This window comes from Dendrobates tinctorius, unplaced genomic scaffold (genome assembly GCF_039654945.1).
Source record: "Dendrobates tinctorius isolate UK_male_01 unplaced genomic scaffold, ASM3965494v1 ptg000311l, whole genome shotgun sequence".
NCBI classification, from domain to species: Eukaryota; Metazoa; Chordata; class Amphibia; order Anura; family Dendrobatidae; genus Dendrobates; species Dendrobates tinctorius.
The window spans coordinates 488,861-510,648 of NW_027361978.1; the positions used below are offsets into that span (position 1 = coordinate 488,861).

General features: G+C 50.2%; 1 protein-coding gene across 1 annotated transcript in view; it reads left to right on the forward strand.

The window, feature by feature from the left end:
* OBSCN (obscurin, cytoskeletal calmodulin and titin-interacting RhoGEF) overlaps positions 1–21,788 on the forward strand; it is a 636,219-nt gene that overhangs the window by 458,032 nt on the left and 156,399 nt on the right. Inside the window, exon 93 of the mRNA XM_073561015.1 lies at positions 6,367–6,467. Within this exon, the coding sequence (XP_073417116.1) occupies positions 6,367–6,467 (101 nt within the window). The remainder of the gene's footprint in view (positions 1–6,366; positions 6,468–21,788) is intronic.

A 21,788-nucleotide genomic window follows, 5' to 3' on the forward strand; every position in this document is an offset into this window, starting at 1 on the left:
AGATGTTCCTCCCAGGTGGTGCTAAAAATGGCAATGTCCTCTAAGTAAGCACAGGCAAAGTCCTGACATTGTTGTAATAGTTGATCCACCAGTCTCTGGAAAGTAGCGGGGGCAGTTTTCATCCCAAAGGGCATTCCCAGGAACTCATAAAGCCCAAATGGAGTAAAGAAGGCTGAGCGCTCCCGTGCGTCCTCCGTTAGGGGTATCTGCCAGTACCCCTTGCTCAAGTCTAACGTGGTCACAAATTGGGCACTGGCCAGACGATCCAATAGATCATCAATCCTGGGCATGGGATAAGCATCACTCTTGGTGACATCATTTAATCATCTGTAATAAACACAGAATCGTGTTGTACCATCCTTCTTGGGGACCAGGACGACAGGAGAGGCCCAAGAACTGTGAGATGGCTGAATAACTCCGAGCTGTTTCATCTCCTCCAGTTCGTTCTTTATCATGCCTTGAACAGCCTCTGGAACCCGGTAGGCAGCCTGCTGGATGGGGCGTTGTCCGGGGGTTTCCACATGGTGACTGGTGAGAGTAGCCTTCCCCGGCTTTGAGGAGAAAGCAGCAGCCCTCGGCCTTAGTACGGCGACAATATCGTCCTTTTGTATATCCGATAAATGGGAGCCCAGGGGCAGTTGTTCCAGTGATCCTCCCGCTTGGGCAACCTGGAGGAGATCTGGGAGATACTCGTCGTCGGCGGTATCACTAGGGGGTGGCAGACAGCTAGAACAGGCAGAGATCGGTCGTGGTAGTCTTTCAGCATGTTAATGTGGACGGTTTTCTGTCGTCGACCACTAGAGTCCAGGGCAATAACATAGTTAGTGGCATTAATTTTCTTGACAACCTGATAAGGGCCTTCCCACACTGCTTGAAGCTTGTTGGCAGGGGAAGCAGTAATCATGAGCACTTGCTGTCCTTCCATAGATTCCCGGGTCCTGGTATTACGGTCATACCAGGTTTTTTGTCTGGACTGGGCCATTCGCTGATGTTCTTTAGCGAAGGTAGCTAGCTGGGCGAGACGGTCTCTGATGTCATGATCCAGGCGTGGATCTGTCAGATTAAATGGACAAAGTGAACTTTTTTCCCTTTGGCAAGGTGACGTGATTGCCCCCGGTGGCCATTAGAATTATCACACGTGGTGTCATTCATTCTGAGTTGCCCCGGTGGTTGTTAGTGGTATCGCACAATTGTTTAGGTTTAATATGCACGTAATTAGTATTCAGGTGTGACGCTCTATAAAAGAGTGTCAGCTGGGTTCATTCACTGCTGGTGATATTCATTGATTGTGTTCATTTGGGAAGGAAGCCTGGGTGAACATGGAGCTGAACATGAGTCCTGCGCAGTCAGCCAGAGGGGATGAGTGGCAGCTAATGGTGTCTGCAGGAATTGCTGGCATGGCATGGAGGAGTCGCAGTTTATGGTGTCGGCGGGAAGTGCGTGCATGGCTTGGTGGAGTGGCGACTATGGAGAGAGTTGCACTCGGCATGCTCGACTTGGTTGCCGGGAGCTGGACTCAAGCATTCTTAGATTCTTGGCAGAGGCTGAAATCATCTTTGGGACTCTGTTACTGGACTTCTGCAACTGGTGGTGGACTCTGCTCCAAGGCTGCACTATGGTGAAGGATCCAGTTATGGTGATGGATCCGGGTGGAGGAGAAGATGCACACAGGTGGTGGGCTCTGTTGCTAGGAGCATACGCAACAGAGCAAAGCTAAGTGGTGTTTCCCCTGTATTGTCATTTTTCCTCATGTGTGTTTTAGTGTAGTGGTGGGATTAGTTTCCGCACCGACCAATTCCCTAGTGAGGGTTTAGGGTCAGGGCGAGCTAGGGTTTTAAGCTACGCGTGCGGCGCCCGGTGCAGAACCGGCATAGGGAACGTTAGGAGTGCAGGGACACTGGCTCAGGGGAGTACAGGAGGTCTCCACTTCCCTATTCCCTATCGCAGTGCCCACCATTGTTAATGTAACCCAGGTTCCCCCTTTTATTATTTAAATTCGCCCCACTGGAGGCGCTGTATCCTGGGTCACGTGTGTTATGGGTTCGCCTTGCGGTAACCGCTGCGTCCAGACACACGTGACCGTGACATCTGAACTCTAGAACATAGGGAACGATGGGCATTCTGGTGTCTGAGATGTCTCCCTCCAAATGTTCTTTCAGAAGAGTAAGAGGCCCACGGACCTTCCGGCTAAACAGTAGTTCGAAGGGAGAAAACCCTGGGGACTCTTGGGGAACCTCCCGATAGGCAAAGAGGAGATGTGACAGGTACTTTTCCCAGTCTTTTTCAACGTCAACAAAAGCCCTCAGCATATTTTTTAGGGTTCCATTAAAGCGTTCACATAGTCCGTTGGTCTGCGGGTGGTATGGGGTGGTGCGAATGGCTCAAACACCACAGGTATGCCATAGGGACTGGACCAGATCTGACATGAACTGAGTGCCTTGATCCGACAATATTTCACTAGGAAACCCTACCCGGGTAAAGATGGTAACAAGGGCCTCGGCTACCTTTACTGCTGTAATACTGGACAGGGCCACAGCTTCAGGATACCTAGTGGCATAGTCCACCACGGTCAGGATATATTTTTTCCCTGACCTGCTGGGGTGGGCCAGAGGACCTATGATGTCGACAGCTACACGTTGAAATGGTTCTTCAATTCTGGGCAGGGATTGCAGGGGTACCTTATGTCGAACTCCTGGATGCCGCATTCGTTGGCACACATTGCAGGTGCGGCAATAATGAACTACCGACTGTGAGACGCCCGGCCAGTAAAAACTTTGGGTGAATCTCTTTTCAGTCCTTTTCCTCCCTTGATGTCCAGCCAAGGGGATGTCATGGGCCAGTTGAAGTAGCTGTGCCCTGTACTTCTGAGGGACAATGAGTTGCCTGGTCATTGCGTCAGGGTTTCCCTGGTCACTGCCCTTTGTTACACGATAATACAGTCCGTTTTCTCGAGTGAAGCCATCCCCATTATCTCCCATGTGCCCAGTTTCTGCCTTTCGCCTAAGGGCTGCTAAGGTAGTGTCACCCTCTATTTCTCGCCTAAACTCCTCTCTGTCCCAAGACTCTCCCAATGTAGTAGCAGCGAAAGTATTGCTCACTGACTCTGATGCAGTTCGTGGTGGTTGCTCCCCGGTGGGGTCCGGATGACGTAGTGCTTGAAGGGCCTGTAGTCGGGTGACTGCTCCCACAAATTGGCACTGTAACTCCCCAATGTCGTTCCCAAGGAGGATATCTGCAGGAAGTCCTCCCAGAACTCCAATCCAACACAGTTTTTTTCTCCACAACCATAATCCAAACGCACAGAAGCTCGCTGTATATATTTGCGGGCACCGCCCGCCAGGACAATGGGAATTCCCGGACCCTGGTAAATTGCCTCGGGTCGAACCACACGGGGGTCAGCGATAGTCAAGAATGCCCCCGTGTCTCTAAATCCTGACACTTTGTATCCATCAATTAAGACGTCCTGCAGGTGGCGTTGCTGTCGCTCTGGATAGCTAAAGGACAAAGGCCAGAGTCCCTACATTCCAGGAGGGGTATCTGTGGTGCCGTGGTCAGTGGTCCACTCTGGTGGGGGTGGTGGTAGCTCTTCCTCAGGCATGATGGAGTGCACAAGAAGCACTGGACGAGATGGGGCTGCGTGGGGCTCCCTCCGAATCCTTGAGGGACAGCCAGACTGCAAATGTCCAGGTTGCGCACACCCATAACACCTCCTCTCTGTGATACCCCCAAGTCGTGGTCGGAACTGTTGGGGCCTAGGATTGTGAGGCGTGATTGTCATCGGCTTGCGACTAGGTGGAAGGGCAGATATAATCGGAGAGTGATGGGGCGCAGGAGCAGGCCGTGGTTCATTGTCCAGAAGCCTCCTCCATTGCGGTCGGATAGTAAGGGCTTCATCGGCCAGGACTGCAGCTTTATCCACGGTACACGGCGTGCTCTCCCGGACCCATTCCCGTACCTCTGTGGGGCACTTGGCAAGAAATTGTTCTATAAGGAACGCCTGTGTAACATCTTCCACAGTAAAGGCGTTTTCTGTTTCCAGCCATCTCCGACATGCCTCGGACATCTTATGTGCATACATCATAAACGATCCCCCCGTGTTGCATGGGAGGTCTCGGAACTTGGCCCTATATGAGTCTGGGGTGATAGCATGGTAATCCAGGATAGTCCGTTTTACAATGTTATAATCCCAATTCCGTTGTGCGTCAATGGTTCGGTAAGCCTCCGCCATGCTACCGTTCAGGAGTCCCACTAACAAACGCATCCAGCTAGAGTGGGGCACCTCCATCACAGCACACTGCTGCTCAAAGTCCTTGAAGAACCCATCCACATCTCCAGAAGCCTCATCAAATGGCTTAAAGTCTGTCCGGGTGATCCGTACAGGTTCCCGGATGGTTGGGGTTACACTCCACATTGCGTTACTCGCTCTTTCAAGCTCCATTGCTTCCTGTCTCCGCTGTGCCCGGCAGGCAGCCTCCTCCTTGTACTCCTGAGAGATGCCGGAGCCCAGAACCACCATCTCTTCTTCGTACCACACCAACCACTGGCTTTTCTGGAAGGGGATCCCTGTCTCCAGTGCTCGTCCTTCAGACATCTGGGAGGAGGTGGCCGGGCTAGCGCCCACCAGTAGGTCAATTAAGGCTTCTTTAGTCAGTCCCTGGTAGTTCAGGCCCAGGTCTCTGGCTCTGTCCTGTAAACTGCATACAGTCCAATTTCTGTACTCACTCTGTGGGTGGTTCTCCAGTGGGTAACACTCTGTTGATCCCACAGCTGCCACCAGTTGTCACGGGGTCCTTCTCCATAGTAACATAGTAAGTATGGCCGAAAAAAGACATGTCCATCCAGTTCAGCCTATAAAATTCTGTCAGAATAAATCCCCAGATCTACGTCCTTCTAAAGAACCTAACAATCACTGTAAGATACAATATTGTTACGCTCCAGGAAGACATCCAGGCCTCTCTTGAAGCCTTCGACTGAGTTCGCCATCACAACCTCCTCAGGCAGGGAATTCCAGATTCTCACTGCCCTAACAGTAAAGAATCCTCTTCTATGTTGGTGGAAAAACTTTCTCTCCTCCAGACGCAGAGAATGCCCCCGGTATCACACAATCAACAGAGCAAGGGAAGTGTGAACAATCCCAAGACCTTTATTATAGGGAAAATTAGAAGGTCCATAAACAATCCATCACACTGAGGATACAATAGTCCTGAACATGAATGTAGTTCAGTAACAGGATGAATGTCCAAGGAGATGAGAGTCCAATAATCCAGCAGACAGAGGGTAAAATGGGTCCATACGCTTCCCCTTCACTGTGACGTGCTGTGTGATATGAGATGAGATGTGGTCGCTCTGTCTCAGGGTCTTTTATACCCCAGAAAGGTATGCTATTTTTAGAATTACCCAGTGTCCGTCAGTACACCTTCACATTCTGTTCCCTCTTTAGAAGTCAACAAACTAGTTTCATAATACAATGCACAATTAGCATATCAGTACACTTCAATTGACAAAGATAAACACACACTATGTACAGTCAGGCTGCAGACAGTAAGTGAGCTAATTCAATTATCAGCCTTTTGGAAGTTAATTGAGATTCCAAACAATATGGGGAATACAAGAAATGATACAAGGCAACAAGAAAACATTATGAAAATCAGTGAAATAGAAATATACACAAAATCATTTCCACATAGCCTATCACACCATCACACCCTCTTATAACGCTCCAGTACTGATATAACCCCCAGACATTACATCATATGTGACTGATATCAGCCCCTCTTATAACGCTCCAGTACTGATATAACCTCCAGACATTACACCATATGTGACTGATATCAGCCCCTCTTATAACGCTCCAGTACTGATATAACCCCCAGACATTACACCATATGTGTCTGATATCAGCCTATTATAACCCTCCAGTACTGATATAACCCCCAGACATTACACCATATGTGACTGATATCAGCCCCTCTTATAACGCTCCAGTACTGATATAACCTCCAGACATTACATCGTATGTGACTGATATCAGCCCCTCTTATAACGCTCCAGTACTGATATAACCCCCAGACATTACACCATATGTGACTGATATCAGCCCCTCTTATAACGCTCCAGTACTAACAAATGAGGTTACTGTCCCTTTAAGCCCTGACGTGTAATACTGTATAATGAGTCTGTGCTCGGTGCATTATTCTGGATTTTCGGCTGTTTATGTTAGGGGTGCCGCCAGCATTAACCCTTCTGGTGCATTAACCCTTTGTCTCCTTGATGAGGCCCCCCGCTCACACAGCAGTGTGGTGGGATGGAGCAGATGCCGCCTCAGTCACATCCCGGTATAAATAGCTGCGGCTCCTCTGTCCTCAGGCTTCAGATGGATGCGGCGCAGCGCAGGAAGGACGTGCACCACCACCGCCTCCTCATCAGCAGCAGCAGCACGCACCGGAGCTACCGGGAGCCGGGGGCCAGTAAGTGCGGGAGGGAGAGAGGACAGCTATGTGTACAGGGGCCAGGGAGATGGAGGCGGGGGCCGCGTATAGGGGGGGATTCATAATCATCACTGGCTGTCTACAGGAAAGTGTGTGCCCCCCACATCCTCCTCCGGGGGCTTCACTGTCCTCATCTACATCCATAGACATTAATATGAAGAAAGTATGTGCCCCCCACATCCACCTCCGGGGGCTTCACTGTCCTCATCTACATCCATAGACATTAATATGGAGAAAGTATGCGCCCCCCACATCCACCTCCGGGGGCTTCACTGTCCTCATCTACATCCATAGACATTAATATGGAGAAAGTATGTGCCCCCCACATCCACCTCCGGGGGCCTCTCTGTCCTCATCTACATCCATAGACATTAATATGGAGAAAGTATGTGCCCCCCACATCCTCCTCCGGGGGCTTCACTGTCCTCATCTACATCCATAGACATTAATATGGAGAAAGTATGCGCCCCCCACATCCACCTCCGGGGGCTTCACTGTCCTCATCTACATCCATAGACATTAATATGAAGAAAGTATGTGCCCCCCACATCCACCTCCGGGGGCTTCACTGTCCTCATCTACATCCATAGACATTAATATGGAGAAAGTATGCGCCCCCCACATCCACCTCCGGGGGCTTCACTGTCCTCATCTACATCCATAGACATTAATATGGAGAAAGTATGTGCCCCCCACATCCTCCTCCGGGGGCTTCACTGTCCTCATCTACATCCATAGACATTAATATGAAGAAAGTATGTGCCCCCCACATCCACCTCCGGGGGCTTCACTGTCCTCATCTACATCTATAGACATTAATATGGAGAAAGTATGTGCCCCCCACATCCTCCTCCGGGGGCTTCACTGTCCTCATCTACATCCATAGACATTAATATGGAGAAAGTATGTGCCCCCCACATCCACCTCTGGGGGCTTCACTGTCCTCATCTACATCTATAGACATTAATATGGAGAAAGTATGTGCCCCCCACATCCACCTCCGGGGGCTTCACTGTCCTCATCTACATCTATAGACATTAATATGGAGAAAGTATGTGCCCCCCACATCCACCTCCGGGGGCTTCACTGTCCTCATCTACATCCATAGACATTAATATGGAGAAAGTATGTGCCCCCCACATCCTCCTCCGGGGGCTTCACTGTCCTCATCTACATCCATAGACATTAATATGGAGAAAGTATGTGCCCCCCACATCCACCTCCGGGGGCTTCACTGTCCTCATCTACATCCATAGACATTAATATGGAGAAAGTATGTGCCCCCCACATCCACCTCCGGGGGCTTCACTGTCCTCATCTACATCCATAGACATTAATATGGAGAAAGTATGTGCCCCCCACATCCTCCTCCGGGGGCTTCACTGTCCTCATCTACATCCATAGACATTAATATGGAGAAAGTATGTGCCCCCCACATCCACCTCCGGGGGCTTCACTGTCCTCATCTACATCCATAGACATAAATATGGAGAAAGTATGTGCCCCCCACATCCACCTCCGGGGGCTTCACTGTCCTCATCTACATCCATAGACATTAATATGGAGAAAGTATGTGCCCCCCACATCCTCCTCCGGGGGCTTCACTGTCCTCATCTACATCTATAGACATTAATATGGAGAAAGTATGTGCCCCCCACATCCACCTCCGGGGGCTTCACTGTCCTCATCTACATCCATAGACATGAATATGGAGAAAGTATGTGCCCCCCACATCCTCCTCCGGGGGCTTCTCTGTCCTCATCTACATCCATAGACATTAATATGGAGAAAGTATGTGCCCCCCACATCCACCTCCGGGGACTTCACTGTCCTCATCTACATCCATAGACATTAATATGGAGAAAGTATGTGCCCCCCACATCCACCTCCGGGAGCTTCTCTGTCCTCATCTACATCCATAGACATTAATATAGAGAAAGTATGTGCCCCCCACATCCTCCTCCGGGGGCTTCACTGTCCTCATCTACATCCATAGACATTAATATGGAGAAAGTATGTGCCCCCCACATCCACCTCCGGGGACTTCACTGTCCTCATCTACATCCATAGACATTAATATGGAGAAAGTATGTGCCCCCCACATCCACCTCCGGGAGCTTCTCTGTCCTCATCTACATCCATAGACATTAATATAGAGAAAGTATGTGCCCCCCACATCCTCCTCCGGGGGCTTCACTGTCCTCATCTACATCCATAGACATTAATATGGAGAAAGTATGTGCCCCCCACATCCACCTCCGGAGGCTTCACTGTCCTCATCTACATCCATAGACATTAATATGGAGAAAGTATGTGCCCCCCACATCCACCTCCGGAGGCTTCACTGTCCTCATCTACATCTATAGACATTAATATGGAGAAAGTATGTGCCCCCCACATCCTCCTCCGGGGGCTTCACTGTCCTCATCTTCATCCATAGACATTAATATGGAGAAAGTATGTGCCCCCCACATCCTCCTCCGGGGGCTTCACTGTCCTCATCTTCATCCATAGACATTAATATGGAGGAAAGTATGTGCCCCCCCACATCCACCTCCGGGGGCTTCACTGTCCTCATCTACATCCATAGACATTAATATGGAGAAAGTATGTGCCCCCCACATCCACCTCCGGGGACTTCTCTGTCCTCATCTACATCCATAGACATTAATATGGAGAAAGTATGTGCCCCCCACATCCTCCTCCGGGGGCTTCTCTGTCCTCATCTACATCCATAGACATTAATATGGAGAAAGTATGTGCCCCCCACATCCTCCTCCGGGGGCTTCTCTGTCCTCATCTACATCCATAGACATTAATATGGAGAAAGTATGCGCCCCCCACATCCTCCTCCGGGGGCTTCTCTGTCCTCATCTACATCCATAGACATTAATATGGAGAAAGTATGCGCCCCCCACATCCACCTCCGGGGGCTTCACTGTTCTCATCTACATCCATAGACATTAATATGGAGAAAGTATGTGCCCCCCACATCCACCTCCGGGGGCTTCACTGCCCTCATCTACATCCATAGACATTAATATGGAGAAAGTATGTGCCCCCCACATCCACCTCCGGGGGCTTCACTGTTCTCATCTACATCCATAGACATTAATATGGAGAAAGTATGTGCCCCCCACATCCACCTCCGGGGGCTTCACTGCCCTCATCTACATCCATAGACATTAATATGGAGAAAGTATGTGCCCCCCACATCCACCTCCGGGGGCTTCACTGCCCTCATCTACATCCATAGACATTAATATGGAGAAAGTATGTGCCCCCCACATCCACCTCCGGGGGCTTCACTGTTCTCATCTACATCCATAGACATTAATATGGAGAAAGTATGTGCCCCCCACATCCACCTCCGGGGGCTTCACTGTCCTCATCTACATCCATAGACATTAATATGGAGAAAGTATGTGCCCCCCACATCCACCTCCGGGGGCTTCACTGTTCTCATCTACATCCATAGACATTAATATGGAGAAAGTATGTGCCCCCCACATCCACCTCCGGGGGCTTCACTGCCCTCATCTACAACCATAGACATTAATATGGAGAAAGTATGTGCCCCCCACATCCACCTCCGGGGGCTTCACTGTCCTCATCTACATCTATAGACATTAATATGGAGAAAGTATGTGCCCCCCACATCCACCTCCGGGGGCTTCACTGTCCTCATCTACATCCATAGACATTAATATGGAGAAAGTATGCGCCCCCCACATCCACCTCCGGGGGCTTCACTGTCCTCATCTACATCCATAGACATTAATATGGAGAAAGTATGTGCCCCCCCATATCCTCCTCCGGGGCTTCACTGTCCTCATCTACATCCATAGACATTAATATGGAGAAAGTATGTGCCCCCCACATCCACCTCCGGGGGCTTCACTGTCCTCATCTACATCCATAGACATTAATATGGAGAAAGTATGTGCCCCCCACATCCTCCTCCGGGGGCTTCTCTGTCCTAATCTACATCCATAGACATTAATATGGAGAAAGTATGTGCCCCCCACATCCACCTCCGGGGGCTTCACTGTCCTCATCTACATCCATAGACATTAATATGGAGAAAGTATGTGCCCCCCACATCCACCTCCGGGGGCTTCACTGTCCTCATCTACATCCATAGACATTAATATGGAGAAAGTATGTGCCCCCCACATCCACCTCCGGGGGCTTCACTGTCCTCATCTACATCCATAGACATTAATATGGAGAAAGTATGTGCCCCCCACATCCTCCTCCGGGGGCTTCTCTGTCCTAATCTACATCCATAGACATTAATATGGAGAAAGTATGTGCCCCCCACATCCACCTCCGGGGGCTTCACTGTCCTCATCTACATCCATAGACATTAATATGGAGAAAGTATGTGCCCCCCCACATCCACCTCCGGGGGCTTCACTGTCCTCATCTACATCCATAGACATTAATATGGAGAAAGTATGTGCCCCCCACATCCACCTCCGGGGGCTTCACTGTCCTCATCTACATCAATAGACATTAATATGGAGAAAGTATGTGCCCCCCACATCCACCTCCGGGGGCTTCTCTGTCCTAATCTACATCCATAGACATTAATATGGAGAAAGTATGTGCCCCCCACATCCTCCTCCGGGGGCTTCTCTGTCCTAATCTACATCCATAGACATTAATATGGAGAAAGTATGTGCCCCCCACATCCACCTCCGGGGGCTTCACTGTCCTCATCTACATCCATAGACATTAATATGGAGAAAGTATGTGCCCCCCCACATCCACCTCCGGGGGCTTCACTGTCCTCATCTACATCCATAGACATTAATATGGAGAAAGTATGTGCCCCCCACATCCACCTCCGGGGGCTTCACTGTCCTCATCTACATCCATAGACATTAATATGGAGAAAGTATGTGCCCCCCACATCCACCTCCGGGGGCTTCACTGTCCTCATCTACATCCATAGACATTAATATGGAGAAAGTATGTGCCCCCCACATCCACCTCCGGGGGCTTCACTGTCCTCATCTACATCAATAGACATTAATATGGAGAAAGTATGTGCCCCCCACATCCTCCTCCGGGGGCTTCACTGTCCTCATCTTCATCCATAGACATTAATATGGAGAAAGTATGTGCCCCCCACATCCTCCTCCGGGGGCTTCACTGTCCTCATCTACATCCATAGACATTAATATGGAGGAAAGTATGTGCCCCCCACATCCTCCTCCGGGGGCTTCACTGTCCTCATCTACATCCATAGACATTAATATGGAGGAAAGTATGTGCCCCAAACATCCACCTCCGGGGGCTTCACTGTCCTCCTCCTACACCCATAGACATTAATATGGAGAAAGTATGCGCCCCCCACATCCACCTCCGGGGGCTTCACTGTCCTCCTCCTACACCCATAGACATTAATATGGAGAAAGTATGCGCCTCCCACATCCACCTCCGGGGGCTTCACTGTCCTCATCTTCATCCATAGACATTAATATGGAGAAAGTATGTGCCCCCCACATCCTCCTCCGGGGGCTTCACTGTCCTCATCTACATCCATAGACATTAATATGGAGAAAGTATGTGCCCCCCACATCCACCTCCGGGGGCTTCACTGTCCTCATCTACATCCATAGACATTAATATGGAGGAAAGTATGTGCCCCCCACATCCTCCTTCGGGGGCTTCTCTGTCCTCCTCTACATCCATAGACATTAATATGGAGAAAGTATGCGCCCCCCACATCCTCCTCCGGGGGCTTCACTGTCCTCATCTACATCCATAGACATTAATATGGAGGAAAGTATGTGCCCCCCACATCCACCTCCGTTGGCTTCACTGTCCTCCTCCTACACCCATAGACATTAATATGGAGAAAGTATGCGCCCCCCACATCCACCTCCGGGGGCTTCACTGTCCTCATCTTCATCCATAGACATTAATATGGAGAAAGTATGTGCCCCCCACATCCACCTCCGGGGGCTTCACTGTCCTCATCTACATCCATAGACATTAATATGGAGGAAAGTATGTGCCCCCCACATCCTCCTTCGGGGGCTTCTCTGTCCTCCTCTACATCCATAGACATTAATATGGAGAAAGTATGCGCCCCCCACATCCTCCTCCGGGGGCTTCACTGTCCTCATCTACATCCATAGACATTAATATGGAGGAAAGTATGTGCCCCCCACATCCACCTCCGGGGGCTTCACTGTCCTCCTCCTACACCCATAGACATTAATATGGAGAAAGTATGCGCCCCCACATCCACCTCCGGGGGCTTCACTGTCCTCATCTTCATCCATAGACATTAATATGGAGAAAGTATGTGCCCCCCACATCCACCTCCGGGGGCTTCACTGTCCTCATCTACATCCATAGACATTAATATGGAGGAAAGTATGTGCCCCCCACATCCTCCTTCGGGGGCTTCTCTGTCCTCCTCTACATCCATAGACATTAATATGGAGAAAGTATGCGCCCCCCACATCCTCCTCCGGGGGCTTCACTGTCCTCATCTACATCCATAGACATTAATATGGAGGAAAGTATGTGCCCCCCACATCCACCTCCGGGGGCTTCACTGTCCTCCTCCTACACCCATAGACATTAATATGGGGAAAGTATGTGCCCCCCACATCCACCTCCGGGGGCTTCACTGTCCTCATCTTCATCCATAGACATTAATATGGAGAAAGTATGTGCCCCCCACATCCACCTCCGGGGGCTTCACTGTCCTCCTCCTACACCCATAGACATTAATATGGAGAAAGTATGCTCCCCCCACATCCACCTCCGGGGGCTTCACTGTCCTCATCTTCATCCATAGACATTAATATGGAGAAAGTATGTGCCCCCCACATCCACCTCCGGGGGCTTCACTGTCCTCATCTACATCCATAGACATTAATATGGAGAAAGTATGTGCCCCCCACATCCACCTCCGGGGGCTTCACTGTCCTCATCTACATCCATAGACATTAATATAGAGAAAGTATGTGCCCCCCACATCCACCTCCGGGGGCTTCACTGTCCTCATCTACATCCATAGACATTAATATGGAGGAAAGTATGTGCCCCCCACATCCACCTCCGGGGGCTTCACTGTCCTCCTCCTACACCCATAGACATTAATATGGAGAAAGTATGCGCCCCCCACATCCACCTCCGGGGGCTTCACTGTCCTCATCTTCATCCATAGACATTAATATGGAGAAAGTATGTGCCCCCCACATCCACCTCCGGGGGCTTCACTGTCCTCCTCCTACACCCATAGACATTAATATGGAGAAAGTATGCTCCCCCCACATCCACCTCCGGGGGCTTCACTGTCCTCATCTTCATCCATAGACATTAATATGGAGAAAGTATGTGCCCCCCACATCCACCTCCGGGGGCTTCACTGTCCTCATCTACATCCATAGACATTAATATGGAGAAAGTATGTGCCCCCCACATCCACCTCCGGGGGCTTCACTGTCCTCATTTACATCCATAGACATTAATATAGAGAAAGTATGTGCCCCCCACATCCACCTCCGGGGGCTTCACTGTCCTCATCTACATCCATAGACATTAATATGGAGAAAGTATGTGCCCCCCACATCCACCTCCGGGGGCTTCACTGTCCTCATCTACATCCATAGACATTAATATGGAGAAAGTATGTGCCCCCCACATCCACCTCCGGCGGCTTCACTGTCCTCCTCTACATCCATAGACATTAATATGGAGAAAGTATGTGCCCCCCACATCCACCTCCGGGGGCTTCACTGTTCTCATCTTCATCCATAGACATTAATATGGAGAAAGTATGTGCCCCCCACATCCTCCTCCGGGGGGTTCACTGTCCTCATCTACATCCATAGACATTAATATGGAGAAAGTATGTGCCCCCCACATCCACCTCCAGGGGCTTCACTGTTCTCATCTACATCCATAGACATTAATATGGAGAAAGTATGTGCCCCCCACATCCACCTCCAGGGACTTCTCTGTCCTCATCTACATCCATAGACATTAATATGGAGAAAGTATGTGCCCCCCACATCCACCTCCGGGGGCTTCACTGTCCTTATCTACATCCATAGACATTATTATGGAGAAAGTATGTGCCCCCCACATCCACCTCCGGGGGCTTCACTGTCCTCATCTACATCAATAGACATTAATATGGAGAAAGTATGTGCCCCCCACATCCACCTCCGGGGGCTTCACTGTCCTCATCTACATCCATAGACATTAATATGGAGAAAGTATGTGCCCCCCACATCCACCTCTGGGGGCTTCACTGTCCTCATCTACATCCATAGACATTAATATGGAGAAAGTATGTGCCCCCCACATCCACCTCCGGGGGCTTCTCTGTCCTCATCTACATCAATAGACATTAATATGGAGAAAGTATGCGCCCCCCACATCCACCTCCGCGGGCTTCACTGTCCTCCTCTACATCCATAGACATTAATATGGAGAAAGTATGTGCCCCCCACATCCACCTCCGGGGGCTTCTCTGTCCTCATCTACATCCATAGACATTAATATGGAGAAAGTATGTGCCCCCCACATCCTCCTCCGGGGGCTTCACTGTCCTCATCTACATCCATAGACATTAATATGGAGAAAGTATGTGCCCCCCACATCCACCTCCGGGGGCTTCACTGTCCTCCTCTACATCCATAGACATTAATATGGAGAAAGTATGTGCCCCCCACATCCACCTCCGGGGGCTTCTCTGTCCTAATCTACATCAATAGACATTAATATGGAGAAAGTATGCGCACCCCACATCCACCTCCGGGGGCTTCACTGTCCTCATCTACATCCATAGACATTAATATGGAGAAAGTATGTGCCCCCCACATCCACCTCCGGGGGCTTCAGTGTCCTCCTCTACATCCATAGACATTAATATGGAGAAAGTATGTGCCCCCCACATCCTCCTCCGGGGGCTTCACTGTCCTCATCTACATCCATAGACATTAATATGGAGAAAGTATGTGCCCCCCACATCCACCTCCGGGGGCTTCTCTGTCCTCATCTACATCCATAGACATTAATATGGAGAAAGTATGTGCCCCCCACATCCTCCTCCGGGGGCTTCACTGTCCTCATCTACATCCATAGACATTAATATGGAGAAAGTATGTGCCCCCCACATCCACCTCCGGGGGCTTCACTGTCCTCCTCTACATCCATAGACATTAATATGGAGAAAGTATGTGCCCCCCACATCCTCCTCCGGGGGCTTCTCTGTCCTCATCTACATCCATAGACATTAATATGGAGAAAGTATGTGCCCCCCACATCCTCCTCCGGGGGCTTCAGTGTCCTCATCTACATCCATAGACATTAATATGGAGAAAGTATGTGCCCCCCACATCCACCTCCGGGGGCTTCAGTGTCCTCCTCTACATCCATAGACATTAATATGGAGAAAGTATGTGCCCCCCACATCCACCTCCGGTGGCTTCTCTGTCCTCATCTACATCCATAGACATTAATATGGAGAAAGTATGTGCCCCCCACATCCACCTCCAGGGGCTTCACTGTCCTCCTCTACATCCATCGACATTAATATGGAGAAAGTATGTGCCCCCCACATCCTCCTCCGGGGGCTTCTCTGTCCTCATCTACATCTATAGACATTAATATGGAGAAAGTATGCGCCCCCCACATCCACCTCCGGGGGCTTCACTGTCCTCATCTACATCCATAGACATTAATATAGAGAAAGTATGTGCCCCCCACATCCACCTCCGGGGGCTTCACTGTCCTCATCTACATCCATAGACATTAATATGGAGAAAGTATGTGCCCCCCACATCCACCTCAGGGGGCTTCACTGTCCTCATCTACATCCATAGACATTAATATGGAGGAAAGTATGTGCCCCCCACATCCTCCTCCGGGGGCTTCTCTGTCCTCCTCTACATCCATAGACATTAATATGGAGAAAGTATGTGCCCCCCACATCCACCTCCGGGGGCTTCACTGTCCTCATCTACATCCATAGACATTAATATGGAGAAAGTATGCGCCCCCCACATCCACCTCCGGGGGCTTCACTGTCCTCATCTACATCCATAGAAATTAATATGGAGAAAGTATGTGCCCCCCACATCCACCTCCGGGGGCTTCACTGTCCTCATCTACATCTATAGACATTAATATGGAGAAAGTATGTGCCCCCCACATCCACCTCAGGGGGCTTCACTGTCCTCATCTACATCCATAGACATTAATATAGAGAAAGTATGTGCCCCCCACATCCACCTCCGGGGGCTTCACTGTCCTCATCTACATCCATAGACATTAATATGGAGAAAGTATGTGCCCCCCACATCCACCTCAGGGGGCTTCACTGTCCTCATCTACACCCATAGACATTAATATGGAGAAAGTATGTGCCCCCCACATCCACCTCCGGGGGCTTCACTGTCCTCATCTACATCCATAGACATTAATATGGAGAAAGTATATGCCCCCCACATCCACCTCCGGGGGCTTCACTATCCTCATCTACATCCATAGACATTAATATGGAGGAAAGTATGTGCCCCCCACATCCTCCTCCGGGGGGCTTCACTGTCCTCATCTACATCCATAGACATTAATATGGAGGAAAGTATGTGCCCCCCACATCCACCTCCGGGGGCTTCACTGTCCTCCTCCTACACCCATAGACATTAATATGGAGAAAGTATGCGCCCCCCACATCCTCCTCCGGGGGCTTCACTGTCCTCATCTACATCCATAGACATTAATATGGAGAAAGTATGTGCCCCCCACATCCACCTCCGGGGGCTTCACTGTCCTCATCTACATCCATAGACATTAATATGGAGAAAGTATGTGCCCCCCCCCATCCACCTCCGGGGGCTTCACTGTCCTCATCTACACCCATAGACATTAATATGGAGAAAGTATGTGCCCCCCCCATCCACCTCCGGGGGCTTCACTGTCCTCCTCCTACACCGATAGACATTAATATGGAGAAAGTATGTGCCCCCCACATCCACCTCCGGGGGCTTCACTGTCCTCATCTACACCCATAGACATTAATATGGAGAAAGTATGTGCCCCCCCCATCCACCTCCGGGGGCTTCACTGTCCTCCTCCTACACCCATAGACATTAATATGTAGAAAGTATGTGCCCCCCAACATCCACCTCCGGGGGCTTCACTGTCCTCCTCCTACACCCATAGACATTAATATGGAGAAAGTATGTGTCCCCCACATCCACCTCCGGGGGCTTCACTGTCCTCATCTTCATCCATAGACATTAATATGGAGAAAGTATGTGCCCCCCACATCCTCCTCCGGGGGCTTCACTTTCCTCATCTACATCCATAGACATTAATATACAGAAAGTAAGTGCCCCCCACATCCACCTCCGGGGGCTTCTCTGTCCTCATCTACATCCATAGACATTAATATGGAGAAAGTATGTGCCCCCCACATCCACCTCCGGGGGCTTCTCTGTCCTCATCTACATCCATAGACATTAATATGGAGAAAGTATGTGCCCCCCAACATCCACCTCCGGGGGCTTCACTGTCCTCCTCCTACACCCATACACATTAATATGGAGAAAGTATGCGCCCCCCACATCCACCTCCGGGGGCTTCACTGTCCTCATCTACATCCATAGACATTAATATACAGAAAGTATGTGCCCCCCACATCCACCTCCGGGGGCTTCTCTGTCCTCATCTACATCCATAGACATTAATATGGAGAAAGTATGTGTCCCCCACATCCACCTCCAGGGGATTCACTGTCCTCATCTACATCCATAGACATTAATATGGAGAAAGTATGTGCCCCCCACATCCACCTCCAGGGGATTCACTGTCCTCATCTACATCCATAGACATTAATATGGAGAAAGTATGTGCCCCCCACATCCACCTCCAGGGGATTCACTGTCCTCATCTACATCCATAGACATTAATATGGAGAAAGTATGTGCCCCCCACATCCACCTCCAGGGGATTCACTGTCCTCATCTATATCCATAGACATTAATATGGAGAAAGTATGTGCCCCCCACATCCACCTCCGGGGGCTTCACTGTCCTCCTCCTACACCCATAGACATTAATATGGAGAAAGTATGCGCCTCCCACATCCACCTCCGGGGGCTTCACTGTCCTCATCTTCATCCATAGACATTAATATGGAGAAAGTATGTGCCCCCCACATCCTCCTCCGGGGGCTTCACTGTCCTCATCTACATCCATAGACATTAATATGGAGAAAGTATGTGCCCCCCACATCCACCTCCGGGGGCTTCACTGTCCTCATCTACATCCATAGACATTAATATGGAGGAAAGTATGTGCCCCCCACATCCTCCTTCGGGGGCTTCTCTGTCCTCCTCTACATCCATAGACATTAATATGGAGAAAGTATGCGCCCCCCACATCCTCCTCCGGGGGCTTCACTGTCCTCATCTACATCCATAGACATTAATATGGAGGAAAGTATGTGCCCCCCACATCCACCTCCGTTGGCTTCACTGTCCTCCTCCTACACCCATAGACATTAATATGGAGAAAGTATGCGCCCCCCACATCCACCTCCGGGGGCTTCACTGTCCTCATCTTCATCCATAGACATTAATATGGAGAAAGTATGTGCCCCCCACATCCACCTCCGGGGGCTTCACTGTCCTCATCTACATCCATAGACATTAATATGGAGGAAAGTATGTGCCCCCCACATCCTCCTTCGGGGGCTTCTCTGTCCTCCTCTACATCCATAGACATTAATATGGAGAAAGTATGCGCCCCCCACATCCTCCTCCGGGGGCTTCACTGTCCTCATCTACATCCATAGACATTAATATGGAGGAAAGTATGTGCCCCCCACATCCACCTCCGGGGGCTTCACTGTCCTCCTCCTACACCCATAGACATTAATATGGAGAAAGTATGCGCCCCCCACATCCACCTCCGGGGGCTTCACTGTCCTCATCTTCATCCATAGACATTAATATGGAGAAAGTATGTGCCCCCCACATCCACCTCCGGGGGCTTCACTGTCCTCCTCCTACACCCATAGACATTAATATGGAGAAAGTATGCTCCCCCCACATCCACCTCCGGGGGCTTCACTGTCCTCATCTTCATCCATAGACATTAATATGGAGAAAGTATGTGCCCCCCACATCCACCTCCGGGGGCTTCACTGTCCTCATCTACATCCATAGACATTAATATGGAGAAAGTATGTGCCCCCCACATCCACCTCCGGGGGCTTCACTGTCCTCATCTACATCCATAGACATTAATATAGAGAAAGTATGTGCCCCCCACATCCACCTCCGGGGGCTTCACTGTCCTCATCTACATCCATAGACATTAATATGGAGGAAAGTATGTGCCCCCCACATCCACCTCCGGGGGCTTCACTGTCCTCCTCCTACACCCATAGACATTAATATGGAGAAAGTATGCGCCCCCCACATCCACCTCCGGGGGCTTCACTGTCCTCATCTTCATCCATAGACATTAATATGGAGAAAGTATGTGCCCCCCACATCCACCTCCGGGGGCTTCACTGTCCTCCTCCTACACCCATAGACATTAATATGGAGAAAGTATGCTCCCCCCACATCCACCTCCGGGGGCTTCACTGTCCTCATCTTCATCCATAGACATTAATATGGAGAAAGTATGTGCCCCCCACATCCACCTCCGGGGGCTTCACTGTCCTCATCTACATCCATAGACATTAATATGGAGAAAGTATGTGCCCCCCACATCCACCTCCGGGGGCTTCACTGTCCTCATTTACATCCATAGACATTAATATAGAGAAAGTATGTGCCCCCCACATCCACCTCCGGGGGCTTCACTGTCCTCATCTACATCCATAGACATTAATATGGAGAAAGTATGTGCCCCCCACATCCACCTCCGGGGGCTTCACTGTCCTCATCTACATCCATAGACATTAATATGGAGAAAGTATGTGCCCCCCACATCCACCTCCGGCGGCTTCACTGTCCTCCTCTACATCCATAGACATTAATATGGAGAAAGTATGTGCCCCCCACATCCACCTCCGGGGGCTTCACTGTTCTCATCTTCATCCATAGACATTAATATGGAGAAAGTATGTGCCCCCCACATCCTCCTCCGGGGGGTTCACTGTCCTCATCTACATCCATAGACATTAATATGGAGAAAGTATGTGCCCCCCACATCCACCTCCAGGGGCTTCACTGTTCTCATCTACATCCATAGACATTAATATGGAGAAAGTATGTGCCCCCCACATCCACCTCCAGGGACTTCTCTGTCCTCATCTACATCCATAGACATTAATATGGAGAAAGTATGTGCCCCCCACATCCACCTCCGGGGGCTTCACTGTCCTTATCTACATCCATAGACATTATTATGGAGAAAGTATGTGCCCCCCACATCCACCTCCGGGGGCTTCACTGTCCTCATCTACATCAATAGACATTAATATGGAGAAAGTATGTGCCCCCCACATCCACCTCCGGGGGCTTCACTGTCCTCATCTACATCCATAGACATTAATATGGAGAAAGTATGTGCCCCCCACATCCACCTCTGGGGGCTTCACTGTCCTCATCTACATCCATAGACATTAATATGGAGAAAGTATGTGCCCCCCACATCCACCTCCGGGGGCTTCTCTGTCCTCATCTACATCAATAGACATTAATATGGAGAAAGTATGCGCCCCCCACATCCACCTCCGCGGGCTTCACTGTCCTCCTCTACATCCATAGACATTAATATGGAGAAAGTATGTGCCCCCCACATCCACCTCCGGGGGCTTCTCTGTCCTCATCTACATCCATAGACATTAATATGGAGAAAGTATGTGCCCCCCACATCCTCCTCCGGGGGCTTCACTGTCCTCATCTACATCCATAGACATTAATATGGAGAAAGTATGTGCCCCCCACATCCACCTCCGGGGGCTTCACTGTCCTCCTCTACATCCATAGACATTAATATGGAGAAAGTATGTGCCCCCCACATCCACCTCCGGGGGCTTCTCTGTCCTAATCTACATCAATAGACATTAATATGGAGAAAGTATGCGCACCCCACATCCACCTCCGGGGGCTTCACTGTCCTCATCTACATCCATAGACATTAATATGGAGAAAGTATGTGCCCCCCACATCCACCTCCGGGGGCTTCAGTGTCCTCCTCTACATCCATAGACATTAATATGGAGAAAGTATGTGCCCCCCACATCCTCCTCCGGGGGCTTCACTGTCCTCATCTACATCCATAGACATTAATATGGAGA